This window comes from Jatropha curcas, chromosome 3, assembly GCF_041381405.1.
Source record: "Jatropha curcas cultivar XTBG-Jc1 chromosome 3, XTBG_Jcur_1.0, whole genome shotgun sequence".
NCBI lineage: Eukaryota > Viridiplantae > Streptophyta > Magnoliopsida > Malpighiales > Euphorbiaceae > Jatropha > Jatropha curcas.
Window position 1 is genome coordinate 3,174,769 of NC_143153.1, and position 17,384 is coordinate 3,192,152.

Genomic DNA, 17,384 nt, shown 5'->3' on the forward strand with positions numbered 1-17,384 from the left:
TCAAAGTCATTTGGAAATTTGAAGCTGAGAAATATATAACTATTAGCAGCAAGTCACGGGATCTCTTACCTCTCCATTACTAAAAGTTCAAACATTAGTTAGCCTCAGATTGGATAATAGACAGCAAAGAATTTGCCTGATAAATAGCTTTTTTTAGGCCCTACGAAATTAAAGTAGCCTTCTCCTTTGAATATCATCAATGAATACGACTCGAACAGGAGAAGATAATTAGGAAAAGGGAATTTAAAATGATTCAACTTTGAATTTCATTTCCATGATAACTACTTTCACATGCACACAATACAAAAAATATCAGTGTCGCTTTCACATCTCAAACTGTAGCTTTCTTCAGCAACAATTTAGGGATCCCATCATGGACAGGATAAAACTATATATTTATTGTATAAATTTACAATTTTATTATAGTCCTAAAGTCACGAGCCCTCTGTTTCACAGAGGTATATGCAAAGCATCTGTTTATTTTGGCTGGTTGCGGTAGATTCTATCAGTTGCACTTTTGCCTGTGTCTCAATGTCTGCCATTATTAGAATATTATGGTTTTTTTTTTTTGTTTTGAGAAGTGCCCATTAATTATATTCTCATGATTATCTTTTTTTTGGCCCTATAGTTTCAGCTCAGCCAACTTTAAGTACCAGTATGGCTTAAAAGAAACCCTCTTTTATTTTATTTTCTTCCCTTTGATGAAAAGTATAAATAATTAATTGATTGAAGTGAAATGTAACTTTTCTTTTACTACGTAATAATCTCATATTGCAAGACACTCTAGTTGATAATTTGAAATTTACATTGCAAGACACGTTCGGGTTTTGATATGGATATGGGAGGATTTGTGGATATTATGACTTATTTTAATTTTCAACATTAAAAAAATATTGATTAAAATAGGCATGAACCATGGTTTGGGACAGTCAATTTCAAAATTGTCAATTCCAGTTGAAAGAAAAAAAAAAAAAAAAAAAAAACTGAAACCATATTACCCTTGTGCAATTTCTAAAATTTTTTTCTGAAATTGCCTTATTCAATTCAATTTTAATTTGGAATCAAAATTAGACAAATTTTTTTTCTAATTTTTTAAAAATTATTAAAATTTTGTAGCATCAATAATAATAATAATAATAATTCTTTAATTCAATTTAAGCTTAATGATTCCAATGTTCATTAAGAAAATAAAAATTTTAAACATGCAATAATTAAAAATAAATAAATATTTAAGAGAGTTTAATAGATTAAATTATTAACAGTAACAAGATTAAAAAATTTCTTTTTATTATGTAATCCACCTACATTTTGGTTCACGTAACTCATGCTCAGAATAAATATGGTAGATAGAGGATATATCCTGTTGTATGATTTGACCACGAATAGAATTTAAAAAATAAAAGGAATAAGGAATCAAAAAAAAAAAAAAAAAAAGGGAAAAGAAAGAAGATTTATACATATATTTCACATATGAATAGACGAAAGCGACAAGTCACCATAACAAATACCTAATCTGAAAAATATATTAGGGTTTGGTATATGTCATTGCCATATGCAATTTATTTTTAGCTTTCTAAATGAGTATATATTGTCTATTTCCATTACAATATCATTTTACCAAGTTTAACAATTGTGATTAGCTGTTAGCGTTTAAGGTGGAAAGGTAATACTTTGCTGGTATTATGAGAAACGGGGAAACAAGAATATGCAAACAACATTCAAAACCGGGTAAAAAAAAAAAAAAAACCCTAGTAAACTTGAAAATGCATTCAAGCCCAGTGTGAAACAAATTTTAGAAAAGATGATCTCTTAGACTTTTTGTTGTTCTTCTTTGTCATCCTAGGAGTTACATAGTGGCAGAAAGCTTTGGAGAATGTGAATAAATTTGATATGGCCCAGTCTCATCAGAAATAACTCAGTTTAACCATTTAATTGAGGACAAGAAATGGCCTCACCGTGTCAAGCTTGGAGCTTTATCTTCAAGTGGGTCAGTCCCCACAGACCCATCTCTCCACTGGAAAAATACCAAATATATCAGGACAAAACCTCCAAAACTAGCTTTTGCCATGGCAGATTTACAGAATGGAAAAAAATATGCATATAACAGGAAGACTTTGATAGTCTAATAGTCACAGGTTAGCAGGCATACTATATTATCAACAAGAACACCAAAACCAAACAAGTTGACAAAATAGATATTAATTTAATCACTTGCAGCATTGAACAAATGGGGAGGTGGGGGTGGTAGGGACCATCATTGTTGAGAATCAAATACACAAATAGACAAATAAGAGTTGCCGTAAATAGAGAGGGAAAAATAAAAGGTAAGATTAAAAAAGATATAGGTTCATCAAACCCAACTTGTCAGATCAATCACAGCATCCTCCACAAGATCTGCCAGCAATTTATCTTCAATTTCCTTTCCCAAATTGTCTAATTCCACTCTCATATTATCAATCCACCCTTTCCCCACCACCTCCTTCCTCACCACCCGCTCCACCACCAAGCTGGAGCTGTCCCCACTGTCCTCAAAAGTACACCTCACTTCGCTACAAAACCACTCTTTCATTTGGGCCCATATGTGCTCCACTAGTGTGGGTGGTGTCCCCTGTATAACCCTTATGCTCCTGTCTGACCCACAACCGGTGATTTCCACGAGTGCCGCATTGACACAATCAAACACAAGTTTTTGGTTTGATCGCCTCTGTCTTCGTTTCGCCTCGTGTAGAAGCTCCTTGTCATTTAGATTAGCATATTTGTCTCTCAATGCAGGATCTAATGGACTTTCAGGTGAATGCCATCTAGCAAAAATTGAATCTAATGGCGTGCTGCCATCAATGCCGGCTGCTGATAACAGTGTTTGGATGAAGAAGCGCATGTCTTGTTCTTCTTCTTCTGGACATGAAGAGATTGAAGAGGCTTTTAATGAATATGTTGTAGCTGTCTCAGCACAAGAATCATCCCATGATAGGGTCCTAGCTATGGATTCTATAGGTGGCGATTTGTCTATCAAATTAGATTTAAGAGGCACCTCTGCTCCTGTTACAACAATAAATAAATAAATGAACACAAGTTTAAGATAGTTAAGGACGCAGTTAATGTATCATTAACTTTTAAATTGGTGCTACGACGAAGTTTACCTCGGCGGCTTGTCCTGATATTGCCAGAAAGCTCAGGAACTGTGTTGTCATCCTCTTCAAATGGTGGTTCTAAAACTGAGATGGGACTTGGCTGATCCTGGTTCTCCCTTGTATTCCCTGGCTTTGCCACTGACAAGGCTCCCTATATACATATATATATATATAAGATTTAATGATGAGTTATTAAAGGCTCGATATTCAGTTATGGAAAGAAAAATATTGATATTCACACACACAATGGAAATTAGTAATGCAATATAAGCCCAAAAGCATCAGGACACCATATAGTTGTAATACCTCGCATAATAATGGCACCTAGAAGGCAATTTTCTAGCTATAGGTTCTACCCACTCTAGTGGGATCATTATTTTCTTCAACTAAAACTATTTAGAAAACCAAAGATAAGTCACAAGTAGAAACGGGACTTGGCAAAGATAGATGGGGAAATACGAGGAGGCCACTTCTCTTGAGCATAAATCAAATATAGAAAACAAAAAAAAAAAAGGCTTGCATTGGCATACCTCCCGTGAAACAAACCCTTGTTTTGTAGACATGCCAACCCAATCAGGAGAAGTAGTTTTGCTTGATGGTCCACGTAAACTAGGAGACGAGCTACCTTCAAGGCCGCCATTATTAGTGGATGGAGATGCACCAACACAGACATTTCCAAAACGGGGTATTGGTGATCCTGCTGTTTCAGGAGCGGCAGATTGAGCTTCATCTTTAGAGAGAGATGCACCACATTTTTCTTTATTTGATTTCTTATTCCTTGAGAAAAATAAACTAGAAACTTTTCCCTTTAAAGATGATTTCGTGCTCTTAGCCTTCGTCAGCTCCTTGGCAACTTCTGTTTTGCCAGTCTCGGAATCTGGAACCTCAACATTAAGCCCAGTACCATACACTGCAGAAGACACAGGCATAGATCTAGACCTCAGGAGACTTTTAGGAGAAGCAGCCACAATTTCTTCCCTGTCCAAATTACTAGCCAAGCAAGAAGTTGATCCCCTTGGTTCTTGTTCCTTGTTAGTAGTCTCCTCCTCAGATCTTACTGACTTCTTTGTCTCTGAAAGAGCTAGCATCTCACCCAGCGTGCTAGAGCTTCTCCGAGTAGCTTTTTGTTCCTGAGAACTCCCATTTGATGCCATCATAGCCCATCTTTCAGAAAGTCGCTTCTTTGCTTCTCTAGAAACAGAAGACTCTGGAGAACATGATGCACGGCTGAAAGAGGAAGAAGAATAAGGACTACCAAACCTGTTGATATAATCCCATGAATGCCTAGAAGTCGGTGACATGATTTCTGAATCACTGAGATTTCCCACTGGATACTCATTCTCTGATCTGTTAAAAGAACTATCATCACCAATATAGCCATTGGAAAAAACAGAAGAAAGGAGAGTCTGCTGTGTGACCTCCTTTGCCACCTCCATTGGTTCTTGTGCCTCATCATCTTCAAGTTCATAAAATTCTTCACCCTGCATTGTTCTTGAGGATGAGGAAGGAGGTGACACCAAAGGCTTGGTGTCATGAGTCTTCCCAGGGCTAGGCTTCAATACTACAATCCGAGTTGGCTGAGAGGGATATTCTTCAAACCGTTGATTGGCAAAAGTAGGCGAATAGCCAGAGTTACTTTTTTCCCACACAGTAGCTTGACCGGTCTGTTCAGGTTTCTTAGCCTGTTTATCACACTTCTTCCCCAGTCCTGCAAACTTTTCATTATTAATTACCTTAGAAGGTCTAAGAACAGTGATGCGTTTTGTCTCAGGTGGAGGAATAGGCTGCATATCATAAAGATGTGGAGAGAACATGGAATTAGGTTCTTCCAGAAACTTCAGGAGAAGATCTCTATTGGAACTTAAAACTTCCAATGCATCTTGGAATTCTCGAGACTGGCAGCCTTTCTCATCTGTGGCCAAACGCTTTGCTTCCATGAACTTTTGGCGAACAAGGGCCATCTTTTTCTCATTTGCATTTTCATTATACCTTCCCTTGTGGGGTGAACTATCCCTGGCATTTGTCTTTTGGGACTGCTGCCAGATCTCATATACATCTTTGTACTCATTTTGCTCTTCACATCGGTGACCTTCAGAGTGCATTTGCTTGTCTGGAAAACTATGATCTTGCTCCCAGCAGTCCACTAGGATCCCCGAGTGACTTAAAGAACGTCTCGAATAACATTTTGAGTGGCTCCTTTCTGTAGCTGAATTAGACTGCTGATGTGGGAGGTTATCAAGTCCCATCAACTTGGCCACCACATTGGGTGGATTATGTCTAGAATCCACTTCCTTGGACATTTCTTGGGCAATGAGTGTCTTCATGGGTGTTCCATTTGCTTTCGCATTTGAGGAGCTTCTCCTTAATTCAGACACAATCTGCAAACCAACAATACCGAGCAAATCAAGAGACTATCTCATAGCATATTAAAATGCAACACCAAACAAATGCATGCAAGTTTTCTGCACAAATTTGTTTCTTAACTGATCTAAATTAGCATTTCCAATAAATACTCCAGATTTTTTACCATTTTATCTTCAACGTGATCTCCAAAGGAGGAACTTTTCATCCTTGCCACATCTGAACGGCTCCTTGAAAGTGAATAGCCTGCCAAACCACCACATATCAAGATCAACAATTTGAAATGAATACGTACCCAATGTGTGAGCCAACCTGAAGCTTCAATTTGAGTTGATGTAACCAAATGCCTTCAATTTGAGTTGATATAACCTAATGCCTAATTGACATAGCTATAGTTCTATGTGATTGGAAAAGGATGACTTTATAGATGAGAAACATTTTAACTGATCAATTTAATCAAACAGTCAGTATACTAAGAAAATATTAAAATACTACTAAAGTTTTTTTTGTAGCAAAGTTTAGACAAGAAACCTATATGCTGAATGAAACTACTAAAGATAATCAACATTTATCATGCTTTTGGAGCTCAAAATAGCCATTTCCTTTAAAAGAAATACATAAAACGTAGAAAAACGATATTACCATCATGATGTGGTTTATCAGTAAGCAGCCTGTTTCCAGTTACACCATTGGCCAAATCAAAAAGGCTCACCATTCTGCCCAAGCATCCTGGAAAGGGTTTCTCTACATTCTGAGTCTTTCTACCCTGAATCCCATTCATCTCAACACCTGGTGTCCACAATTTACAGTTTTGAAGTTAGTTTATCACCCGAGGGAGAGAGAATAAAGGGAGGATACAGATAGGAAAAGCTCCTAAACAGAAATGAAGAGAAATAACAAAGAAAAAAAAAGAGCAAAATCGACTACAAGAAACAAAAGCAAAAAAAGAAACAAACAGAACAAGCTCTATAACAAGACAAAAGGAAGCCAGAAAATAGTTTAAAGAATAGTGCATTTCACAAAAGGATGAAATCTAACAGTTATATAGTAATGCATTAATAGTACCTGCAGGAAAAGGAAGGGGAGGAGGAAGAAAGAAGCCTAAAAGTTACTGCTCTAGACAGATCACCCAAAACCCAGTACACATCAAAACCAAACTTGTAATACTCTGCACAAGAGCTTCAAGCTCAGAGATATTCAAATTCAAACTAATTAATCAAAAAAAAAAAAAGATACCCATTAAACTGTGTCCTTTTTTCCCCCCTTTTCCCAGAAATTTGCGAGGTGAAAGGTATTGATTTGTGAGTGAACAACAAATGGGTAAATTTGGCACGAGAATTTAGAGAAAGACATCAGAAGGGGAAAGAAAACAGTTCGTTAAGAAAGTAGAAAAGCCAATCAAATCACAACAAAGGCTTTGATTAAAGAGAAAAAGAAAAAGAATAAACGAGAAACTACAGCGAGATTCCAACATATTCTCTACCGATAAATCACATCAAGTGCGTCACTGTAGTTAGTATCAGCCCTGAAATACTCCAAATTAAAAAAAGTGATCAAGTCTCCATGCACTGCCAATTCAACCGAATTGAAAACCAAAGCCCAAATATTCAATACTCAAAGCGAAATAAAAGGCAGAAATGAAGTTAACAGAAAAAATCATAACAAAAACCTTACAATAAGCCTAATATCATGCAAATCAAAAGAGCAATTAGAAGACAAAAAAAAAAAAAGGCAAATAAAGTAAAATAAAATAAAAAATGAAAACTTTAGATTCAAAAATCAGTTGAGAACCAAAGTACATTTAGAAATAAAAGCAGAATGTGTATCCACGAAACATAAAACAGCTTCCAAAAAGCTGCACTTTCCACAGAGAGCAAAATCTATCAAGAGATAGAGGAGACACAGAGGATTAGATTCGGCAATTCAAGTAAGGAAAAAGAGGAAATAATAATCATAAGAGCATTGAAATGAGCGAGATCGAAGAAAGGAAGCAAAAAGTTAAGAGAAATAATAAAAGCAAAAATAGAAAGAGAGCAGAAAAAATCCATTTTAGATATAAAAAAAAGGGTTGGGTTGGTACCTGGTGGCCGGGAATTGACATTCCGGTGAGAATATGACCAGAGATTCGCCGTGGACAATGGTCGTTTGGAGATCTGCAAGTTTGTGCGCAGTAACTGTGAGTTAAGCAGAGAGAGAAATCGGCATTTTGTTCACCGACAGAGCGTCGGACTTTAAATGGAATTGTTTAATTGCGATTGATTTATGTGTTACGATTACGCTTACGGAGAGAGAACGTAACAACAGAGATAGAAAGCGTTAACAGTAAACGACGTAAAATAAAATTAAAATAATCAACAAATAGTATTTTTTTTTTTTTTAAGGCAATTAATTAATAATCTTTAGATGAATTATAAATTACACTAGCAACTATTAATTTGTTTTTTCTTAAATTGTCTAAAGGTAACATGATTTAAGGTGAAAACTGTCTTCCACAACATTCTGTTTTTCACTTACTATAATCGATCGGATTTATGGTATTATATTATATTTATATATTAAGAATCTGTTTGTTTTCAGAAAATATTTTTTTAAAATCAGAAAATAAATCAATTTGTTTAATTATGAAAAGTGAGAGATATTAAAATTTTCTAAAATCGATCGCTCATGTCATAAGAAAATAAATTTCCTTTTTTGGGAAAAACAAAATTTTCAAAACATAATTATAAATACACAGATAATTATCAATCACAAATTATTTGCATTTTTTTTTATTTTTATGCATTTTTCATATTAAACAATAATATTTTGGATATGAGTTTTGCTTAATTCTAAATATTTTTATGATTCTTATAAATTAAAATTTTTAATAATTTTTTATTAGTTTTCAATATTACAATCAAATAACAGGAATTTTATATTTAAATTAGTGTTATATATATATTCACTCGCGCCCATTTTATATAACTATTTCAATTTATTTGCATATAGTTTTTTTTTCCTTTTTCTTTAAAAATGATTGATTGACTCTACTTTGAAAATTTTGAAGTTGTATAGGCAAAGTGATAATTTTGAAAATTGAAATCCAAAACAAAATTTAAATTGTAATCATTCTTCTGGCTTTTAAAAGATGATATCTTATGCCATTGAACTAAAATAACTCAGAAAAATAGTAGTATTATTATATTAAATAATAAAATAATTTCATTTGCTTGCTGCTGTGGTCCTCTACTCTTCATCAAGTATAGTTATTACAGGCAAGTCTAAGTACTGTGGAGATGATTAGTTAATTTATTAGTAGGAATATACTACCTTTACACTATAATAATTGTTTAAAAATTAGATATTGTCCAAAAAAATGTTGGTGATAAAGCTAAAATTGATTTCACAATGGTGGGGGAAATCATTTTCATGGGTAAGTATGGACCCTCAAATTATTAGCGGTTGCAAATTCGCATTTTAATTTAAAATAATAATTTATGATTTATTCGAAAATTAACTGTTTTGATAACTGTTAATTATTTTAATAAGGTTTAATTGTTAGCTATTTAAATATCGTTTTATAGAATTTTAAAAAGTTAAACATTACATAAATATTTTTTAAAAAATATATAACCGATTTTAATTAATAAGACAATAAAAATAAAAATAGATATGATACGATATAGAATATTTTATATCGGATAAATTTCAATTATTTGAAAAAATAAATAAAAAGATATTACAAAAAGAGGGATATGAGTGCATCGATCACCTTAATTAAGGACAAAATGTGAGTTAATAATTACATAGTAATCATAAAGTTAAGTTGCTTTCCAATTTTAATTATCTTAATGAACTATAGTTGAAATCATTACTTATCATCATTCTACTTTCTTGATTGGTCAAGAGGAGCCAACATGTTCAATTTTCAAACGTTGGCATTTTATAAGAGACACGTCACTCTATCTTTTTTTTTTTTTTTTTTTTCCTAATACAAATTAATACCACCTTTCTGCACGCCTTACTACTGCAAATGTTCGTGCTTTTATTTTATTTTTTTTAATTTATTTCCCAAAATCCTTCTACAATGACACGATTTGAATTATAGTCTTCTCTATCAATATTATTTTTACCAATTTCGTATATGTCCCAATTTATTTATTTTTATTTGAATATATATATATATTTACGTTTTAAATGGAAGTGGTATTTAAATGAATCTACTCTAATAATAGCACCTCTATATCAAGATGCAGTCCAACTTATATTTTTTTATAAGTAAGAAATATTTTTTAAAAAATAAAAAAGGTTAAATTTAAACTATGAATTTTAGACAAACATTCAACTACTCAATCACAAATTAAATAATAATACCTCATTAATATTTTTTAGAAAAATAACACATGGACGTTCCCTCATGGATAATCTTACACTTCAATGCCAACTTGACAGCTGGCAATTTTTTTTTTTAAATATTGAGAAAGGAGATTTAAACCTACATCTATTGTCGGTCCGCATATATATTTACCACTGGACTGATATGCTGGCAGCTAGCATGTTTAAAAAAATGATCAAAAACGATTTCCGTTGAGATGTGATTATCATAAGTTTTTACAGCATGAAATATAATGGCGGTGGGTGCATTATATATATATATATATTAAAATTACATTATATTAAAGTGATAGTACGATATTATTTAATCAGCTCTAACAGACTGTAATAAAATATAATTAAATATTTATTTATTTACACATGTATTTTTACGCCATGATAAGTTATAATATTAAAATAAATAAAATTCACTTGAATATTCAATTGATTTTCACTAATATCAACGGGTGATAATTAAATATATTTATAATATAATCTGATTACGTTAGATTACATTTCTTATAATTCACTAAACAGAAACTAAATAGTTTCACAAACTTATATCGACCATTTAGATATTTTTGATTTAGATTAATATTTTACGAGGATTCAAAAATTTATTGTATTTTTTTTTTTTTGTTCATTATAATATTATATATGTCTAGACTTCCATGGGGCATATGAAGCCTAGCCAGTGGCTAGTGTGGATTGTTTGAACAGTGACATCGACCATACAAAAAATAAAAAAATAAAAAAATAAAAGAAGAAGAAGGTTATGGATATTTAGAGGTAGCAAGGCAAGGGACGTACCACCAACCACTATGACCTCACAACAAAATCTTTCATGGCCAAAATTAAAATTTGCAACCAATAATTTAATTCACTCAACTACTATTTCTTTGAATATCTCTTTTTCAAGGTAATACTATATTAAAAATCAGAAAAACAAAATAAGCTCCCGTAAAAGAAATTGATGGTAGCTAATTGCTAAGAATTAGTGATCTCGTTCATAATAGAAAATATCAGAAATTCAAATTCTTATAAATTTTTTCTCTAAAGAAATTTTTTGATACACTAAATTTAAGAATTACCATAATCAACTTATCGATCAAAGTTCAATATGTGGAGTTGGGTTATTTTATTATATTTGTGAAATTTATTATTAGACAATCTAATAACAATACAAGTCTTCATGGATTAAGAAAAAACTATAAGGGTATATAAGTTATATTTAATTATATTAGTTATATATTTTTAATCTATTGAAGTTAAATTAGACATATTTTTATGAGTCGGATGAAGTATTTTTTTCGATATATAATTATAAATCATGCTGAATAATATTTTTTCTTTTAATCAGCCAAACTAATTGATGAAATTCAGTTATTAGACATTATAGTAATAATTTTAATATTTATTAAAAAATTTGATGGTCCATTCAACAACCCAATATCATGGTGGAAAGAAACATGCAAATGAAAAGGGGTTTCTTTCAATAGTTGACTTGTGAAACCACAAAGTGGAATTTGAAATTATGTTATATAGTTGAAATATTTTGGTTTACTAATAATATTTTTTTTGGTAAGATACGAAATATAAAATTTTTTAATCAAAGAAATGGACAATTAAGCTAATTATTAATAACTAAATTAAAAGTAAAGTCAAAATCTTATTATTACATATTTCTATTTTAACATTTGAAAATTGTACAAATTGCATATGCATCCAAAATTGGGCAATAAGAGATGAACATGCTCCATTTATTGCATATTAGAATTGTCATTACATGTTATTTTCAAAGGATGTTCTTGTCTTATCCAAAAATAGCAAAGTTACAAAATTTAATTGGATGTAATTAATTATGTTGAACTGTTTTTATTCTTACTTATCATTATTGTGGGTGGCAGAAATACATGGATTTTTTTTTTTTAATAATAATAATTTATACTTAATAATAGTATTAATTTTTATCAGTTAAAAATATTAAAAATTATTATTTTATTTTTTTGTTAAAATATGGAAGCTAAAGAGATAATTTACAAAAAAAAAAAAAAAAAGATTTTTTGATAAATTATATATTGCACTAAATCTAGGAGCAAATTAAGTGTTATTTCTGCCCTTTTACATTGAAGATTGAAGTCCATTTTATTATTATGTTATACAATAATTATTTAAATAAAATAAAATTATATAAAAGTTATTAATGGTGCTCTGTTTAAATAAAAGGAAGAAGAAACTATCATCATCAGCTTATAAAGACTAAGGAACCTAAAGAACGGGTTATTGACGAGAGAGGGGCAGATTCGTCAGGTAAAGGGATCAACTGAATGGTGGTTATAGCAACAGACAAATGAGGTCAGCAGACAAAGTGGGCACAGTCACGTGGCAAAGTGGGACCACATTAGTAAGACTTAATTGAACGAGGTGACGGTTTTTTTTTTTTTTTTTGAGGAAGAAATGGCAGTTAAGGAGGAGAGTCTCGCCGGAGCGGGCGGGGCTGTTGCCAGGTGTGTTCGTTTTTGTCCTTTAAATGATTTCAATAAGAGTTTTAATGGAATTTGCTTGGGTTTGGGATATTTATTATGGAATGACTTCGGACATTAATATAATTTACGCCTTTAGATACGCATAAAATTGCATATAAAGAGGTCAAAAGTTAGGTGACCAACAAAGTGATAGTAAGTGATTAAGCCTACCAAACCAAAATAAAAATTTCTCATGCGTGTCGATGGGAGTGATAAGTGTCCTCTACTTCCATAAAAATAAAAGGAAAGAGTCAAAAACCTTTAAGCAAAGGATACTATTAAAAATAATTTATAAATCAATCAGGTTGATTCATCGTACCACTTGAAATAAGAGATTTGCTCTTTGCAGTAAAAGTGATCACTATTCTTAATGAAGTATGCATTCTTTACCAGCAACAAAAAAAAATGCAAGTCCATGTTCAAAGAAAAAATAAACATTTGGCCAACTGGTTGGGACAGGTATTACTGTTTCAGGACATAAAATCACAAGAAAGATTTGATCTTAATGACTTGGTACTAGGAATGTGATCTAGATTGTAAAACTTGTGACCCAAAGCAACAAATATCAATACCATCAAGAATGGTAGCTCAATTTCCAACCAGTTAAACATTACATAGGGTTTATTTAGCTAAATTAATTGTTTTTATAGTTATTTAAATAGCTTTCATAAAGCGCTAAAAACTAAATATTACATGAGTTAATTTTTTATAAAATGCTACATTAACCTCTAAAAACTAATTTAAACACTATATTACCGAATAAAAAAAAAAAATAACGTTTAGTTAAAACACTAAAAGCCGCTTCAAAAGCTTTCTGTTGCGGATCACATCCATAGCAATACCCCGTAAAACATATATGTAAGCCTACCTTCAAAACTCTCTTGAAATTGTAACCCGTTAGCCTCGAGGCGATATAATATTTTTTTACAAAGCAAGGACAAAAATACACCATAGGAAACTTCATATTTCACTTGGTTTGACATCACACTATATATCTCCTTCAGATTCATATCTGTTTGATTTATCGAGTAACAAAGAACATACCTTCTTTTCGAAATAAAAGGTGGACCAGTCATTGAAATTAACCGTTTCATCGTTCATGATCTTTTTATTACTTAAACCATCTAAGCAATTTGCATTCTCATCTCCAAGCAGATAGTATGAAGATAGGCCTTCGTTTCGATGAAATTCAAGAGCAGGGCAAGCATATGAGTAATCATCTTTTAAAGAATCTCTTACTGGTAGTACGCACTTTGGCTCTAGATAAAAATCTAGTCCAGGGGAGAATAATGCTTCTTTGTTGAGACAATAATGGTCCTCATTCAGTTCCTTTCTGATAAACCAAAGGTGGTTTTGAGGAGAAAGCAAGACCCGGCTATCTTTGAATGTGGTGTCGTAACGATAATAATCACTCGAATTCAGATGGTTTGCTGCATGTGATAAGGGTAACAAAAAATTGTTAATAACTTTAACAATGTTGTCATCCTTAACTTGAAGAAAACATTCTTCAAAATTATCACTGTTGTTGCTTGTTGAAGGGGCGAACTGAAGTGAAGACGCAGTTAATCCACCCGAAATGACATGGTTATCGAGATTCAGCTGGAGATCGTTGCCATATGAACCTGACAGGACGGGACACAAGCTCAGCTCTTTATTTATCGCGTTATCTAACTCGCCACCAAGCAGAAGAGCCTGGGGCTTTCTGTGCACAGTTTTGATAGGATAATGGAATTCATCAAACTCTTTGAGATGCCCCATTGTAAGAGATCTATGTCTATTGATATGGAAATCAAAAGCTGAATCAACTTTAGTGCATAAAATTGGAGCGGTTCTTTCTCCTATCTCATGATCAACCTCCATTATTCTGTTGTCAGAATAAGTTGTCTGAAAATAACAGCCCGGAGAGTTGGGATTTGGAAGCGCTCTGGGTATTTCAGACCAACAAGATGAGAATTCAACATCAAAGGAGGCCCCACATTCAAGTTCCAAAAAATTCCTTTTAGGCATCCAATCAGATTTCTTGAAGTCCATATCTGACTCTGGAGAAGTAAATGACCTGGATTTGGCATCAATGTCCAATTTCCTCGTCTCTAAAAGCCCAAAACTCTGCAAGAAACAGTACCATATTCCTTACTTACACGCGTTAAAGAATATATGTCTCCTCAGAAGGAAAAGAATCATACCTGGTCCTCATTGCTCTCAGGGAACAGCTTACTGAGCAATGCAGAGACAATATCATACCTGTGAAAATTTCTTATCCTGTCCATGAATGTAGAACAATGAAAATGAAATGGCTTATTAATAGTGATGTGTCTAACCCCTTAGAACAGAGTTTATCAACTTCAGGAAACGAGGTATTTGCAACCAATTGACGTAGTTTCTGTCTTTTTCTGGTAAAGACGTCAGCATTGCTGCATCGATTCCCTGAAAAGTTGAGACAGTGATTGTGTTTAAATAAGCATATGACATTACATTCTCAGTTTAGTAAGACTATTGCATTCCCGAGCTGGGTAGAAAAGAAAGAGGAGAAAAGGATATTTGCAGATTGAAAAATGACTTCCGCCAAACAAAACATAATCTTAAGGTCAGCAGTGCCAAAGTACGCACATAATGAGGGCTCGTATTGTTGCCAAGAAGATGGATACAAATCAGTTCAAAAAAGATTGGTATGAAGAACAAGTGTCAGAAGAGCATTATAAAAATCCCAAATATTTGATTAGATTCTATATATTCTTTCATAATCTCTTCAATAAAGAAAAAAAAAGGGAGTAGGCGATGAGGATAAACTCAACCTCTTAACGCATTACCATATTCCTTCACTTTTTCCTGTGCACTGTGTATATCTATCCAGGTTGTACTAGATTTCTTTATGTCTACCCCTACCAACAAAAAAAGACAACACTGATTATTCACAGAAGGGAGGAAATATTTTAACACCATGAAGTAATTTTAGATTAATATCGAATATAGTAACAAAATTGGAAGCTTTACTCAGAAATAATTGGAAAAAGAAGAAGATGGTGATTATGCATGACCATGGAAAACAACATTGATTATTCCATAAGATAAGGAATTTATTGCAAAGTGAAGCATGTTTTAATTTGTGTACTTGAACCACTAACTATTCATTATAACTTATTTTCTTTACAATTGTTGAAACTATCATCCATCAACTACATTCTGACTTGCTTTGTTAAAAATAAAAGCTTACAACTTTCAATAATTAATCGATATTTAATTTGCTTGTGAAACACACGAGAGCAATGGAAACAAGGTTTATTTTGTACGAGGAACTTTATAATATCAGGAATTGGGAACACATAGCTCCAGTTCCTTTCATTTCTCTTCCTCAATATTCGTTTTACAGCAAAAGAGAACAGGGAACACGTTACCTGACTTCTTCGATGAATTACCAAGTGGTGAGAGGAATGAGGCAAAATTATCAGGTGTTACATTTTTAGGAAGCGATGAGGACTTGAAATCATTATGTTTATTCTCGATAACACTGGCTCTCTCTGCATCCAATGCATATGTTTTAAGCTAAATTAGTCTAAAAATAGATATATGCATAAAAAACTACCAGTCAAATGCACTAAAAATGTATATGTACGTGTGTATACACACACACACACACACACACAAGCTATTGCAGCACTGCTTACAAACCCAATAATATATTGCAAAGCTTATACTTTGCTGAAGTTAAAAAAACATGACTTCCTCAAACCCACCTCTCGAACAATCAGTTGATTTGAACTTTACAGATTGGTTTTTATTTTGAGACAGTGAATGGGGAAGAGAATTATGAGCTGCATCTTCCTTTAATTTCTTGAAGAAAGCAAATTCTGATGTTTTGGGGTCATCAGCTGCATTTGATACCAAATCATTAGAATTTCAAACTGGAATTCTAATTCAATCAATAAATTGTACGAATTCTACCCTTGCAAGATGAATTTTAACAAATACAATTATACAACAATAACGCGTAATTAGAAAATAGCAAACTCACATCTTGGAGCCTGATTTCTTTGTATAGGAACTGATGGAGATTCTTGCAATTCACCATTGTCAATACCTAAAAAGGAAGAGATTCAAATGGAATCAAAATTGACGGACGAGGATAAAAAAACTCGCTGTAAAATTGGAACAACTTCAATTGAATTATAAGTATGAAATTTCGAAATTCCTTGTTAGCTGTATAAATTAGAAAGAATTGCCTTGGGTTTCTCTAGACGTAGCGTTTAATCGAGCTTTAGAGCTCTTAACTCCGTAGAAACCTCTTGCAAACGAAGATCGGATCGGAGATCGATCTTCGATGTTGATTTGGGAACTTTTTCTCTTCATTTGAAATTCTATCTGCTTAATCGTTTGAAAATCAAAACCCTAACCCTCCGATGTGCGTGGCGCCAAAAGTTCATTCAAGTTGAGTTATATGTAGTCGTTAATTCGACGTCGTTTGACTTAATCTTAATTGTTTTGAACTGGAGGGCCAATAGAAAGCCCATAGCATCACCCATTAAGTTTCATGGAGGAAATTGGAAACCCCTACTTCTACAATTTAAATTATTGTAAAAAGATTAAGGGTGAATTAATATTTATTTCGTAAGTTTAATCATCATTATAATTTCATTCTTCTTATATTAATAAATATACTCCATTAAATAATAAAAAGCATGTAATATTTGACTATTTAATCATTCATATTTAATATAGCGTTACCATATTTATATTTTAATTACTATTTATTCTCTCGCTTTAAAAAATGATATTTTTTTATCAAAGAATCAAATAGTTTAATAGAGATAAATCTTATAGAATAATTAATTGATTTATTAAGGAAGGTTTAATTTATAATTATGACAAACCAAAGAGACTAAATAGTTATTTATCCAAATATTAAACAAATTAATTTGTTTATCGTAAAATAAAAGTTTTAATATAATAAGAATTTTAGTTTTTATCAATTTAAATAAGTTTAAATAATTCATATAGTTGACCCTTAAAAAAAAAAAAA

At 32.3% G+C, this 17,384-nt stretch overlaps 2 protein-coding genes across 10 annotated transcripts; both read right to left on the minus strand.

Annotated features, from left to right (window-relative positions):
* Positions 1–2,183: 2,183 nt before the first annotated feature.
* On the minus strand, positions 2,184–7,750 carry TRM20 (methyl-coenzyme M reductase II subunit gamma, putative (DUF3741)). 2 transcript variants are annotated; one of them, XM_012229789.4, is made up of 6 exons: positions 7,573–7,750; positions 6,135–6,281; positions 5,659–5,738; positions 3,662–5,509; positions 3,141–3,282; positions 2,184–3,039 (listed from the first exon to the last, which is right to left on the minus strand). In XM_012229789.4, the coding sequence occupies exons 2-6, from the start codon at positions 6,271–6,273 to the stop codon at positions 2,351–2,353; spliced, it is 2,898 nt and encodes a 965-aa protein (XP_012085179.1). In that variant the 5' UTR covers positions 6,274–6,281; positions 7,573–7,750; the 3' UTR covers positions 2,184–2,350. The 2 variants fall into 2 exon arrangements, with proteins under 2 accessions (XP_012085179.1, XP_037494007.1); XM_037638079.2 differs by lacking the exon at positions 7,573–7,750 and adding an exon at positions 6,558–6,677.
* A 5,556-nt stretch (positions 7,751–13,306) lies between these two features.
* LOC105644442 (uncharacterized) lies at positions 13,307–16,765 on the minus strand. 8 transcript variants are annotated; one of them, XM_037638077.2, is made up of 8 exons: positions 16,588–16,765; positions 16,380–16,445; positions 16,102–16,236; positions 15,763–15,885; positions 15,178–15,243; positions 14,689–14,794; positions 14,554–14,611; positions 13,307–14,476 (listed from the first exon to the last, which is right to left on the minus strand). In XM_037638077.2, exons 1-8 carry the CDS (start codon positions 16,712–16,714, stop codon positions 13,358–13,360), a joined length of 1,800 nt encoding a protein of 599 aa, XP_037494005.1. In that variant the 5' UTR covers positions 16,715–16,765; the 3' UTR covers positions 13,307–13,357. The 8 variants fall into 8 exon arrangements, with proteins under 8 accessions (XP_037494005.1, XP_020539003.1, XP_037494006.1 ...); XM_020683344.3 differs by having other exon boundaries at positions 15,163–15,243; XM_037638078.2 differs by having other exon boundaries at positions 14,554–14,584; positions 15,178–15,249.
* Positions 16,766–17,384: the final 619 nt, after the last annotated feature.

Excerpts from the sequence above, each read along its gene's own strand:
- TRM20 (XM_012229789.4), bottom strand. The coding sequence starts at position 6,273 with ATGAATGGGATTCAGGGTAGAAAGACTCAGAATGTAGAGAAACCCTTT. Across the intron at positions 5,510-5,658 it reads ATCACGTTGAAGATAAAATG|ATTGTGTCTGAATTAAGGAG; the intron begins GTAAAAAATCTG and ends GTTGGTTTGCAG. Across the intron at positions 3,040-3,140 it reads TATCAGGACAAGCCGCCGAG|GAGCAGAGGTGCCTCTTAAA; the intron begins GTAAACTTCGTC and ends TTGTTGTAACAG.
- LOC105644442 (XM_020683343.3), bottom strand. The coding sequence starts at position 16,714 with ATGAAGAGAAAAAGTTCCCAAATCAACATCGAAGATCGATCTCCGATC. Across the intron at positions 15,886-16,101 it reads ATCAACTGATTGTTCGAGAG|AGAGAGCCAGTGTTATCGAG; the intron begins GTGGGTTTGAGG and ends CATTGGATGCAG. Across the intron at positions 14,612-14,688 it reads GATAAACTCTGTTCTAAGGG|GTATGATATTGTCTCTGCAT; the intron begins GTTAGACACATC and ends AAATTTTCACAG.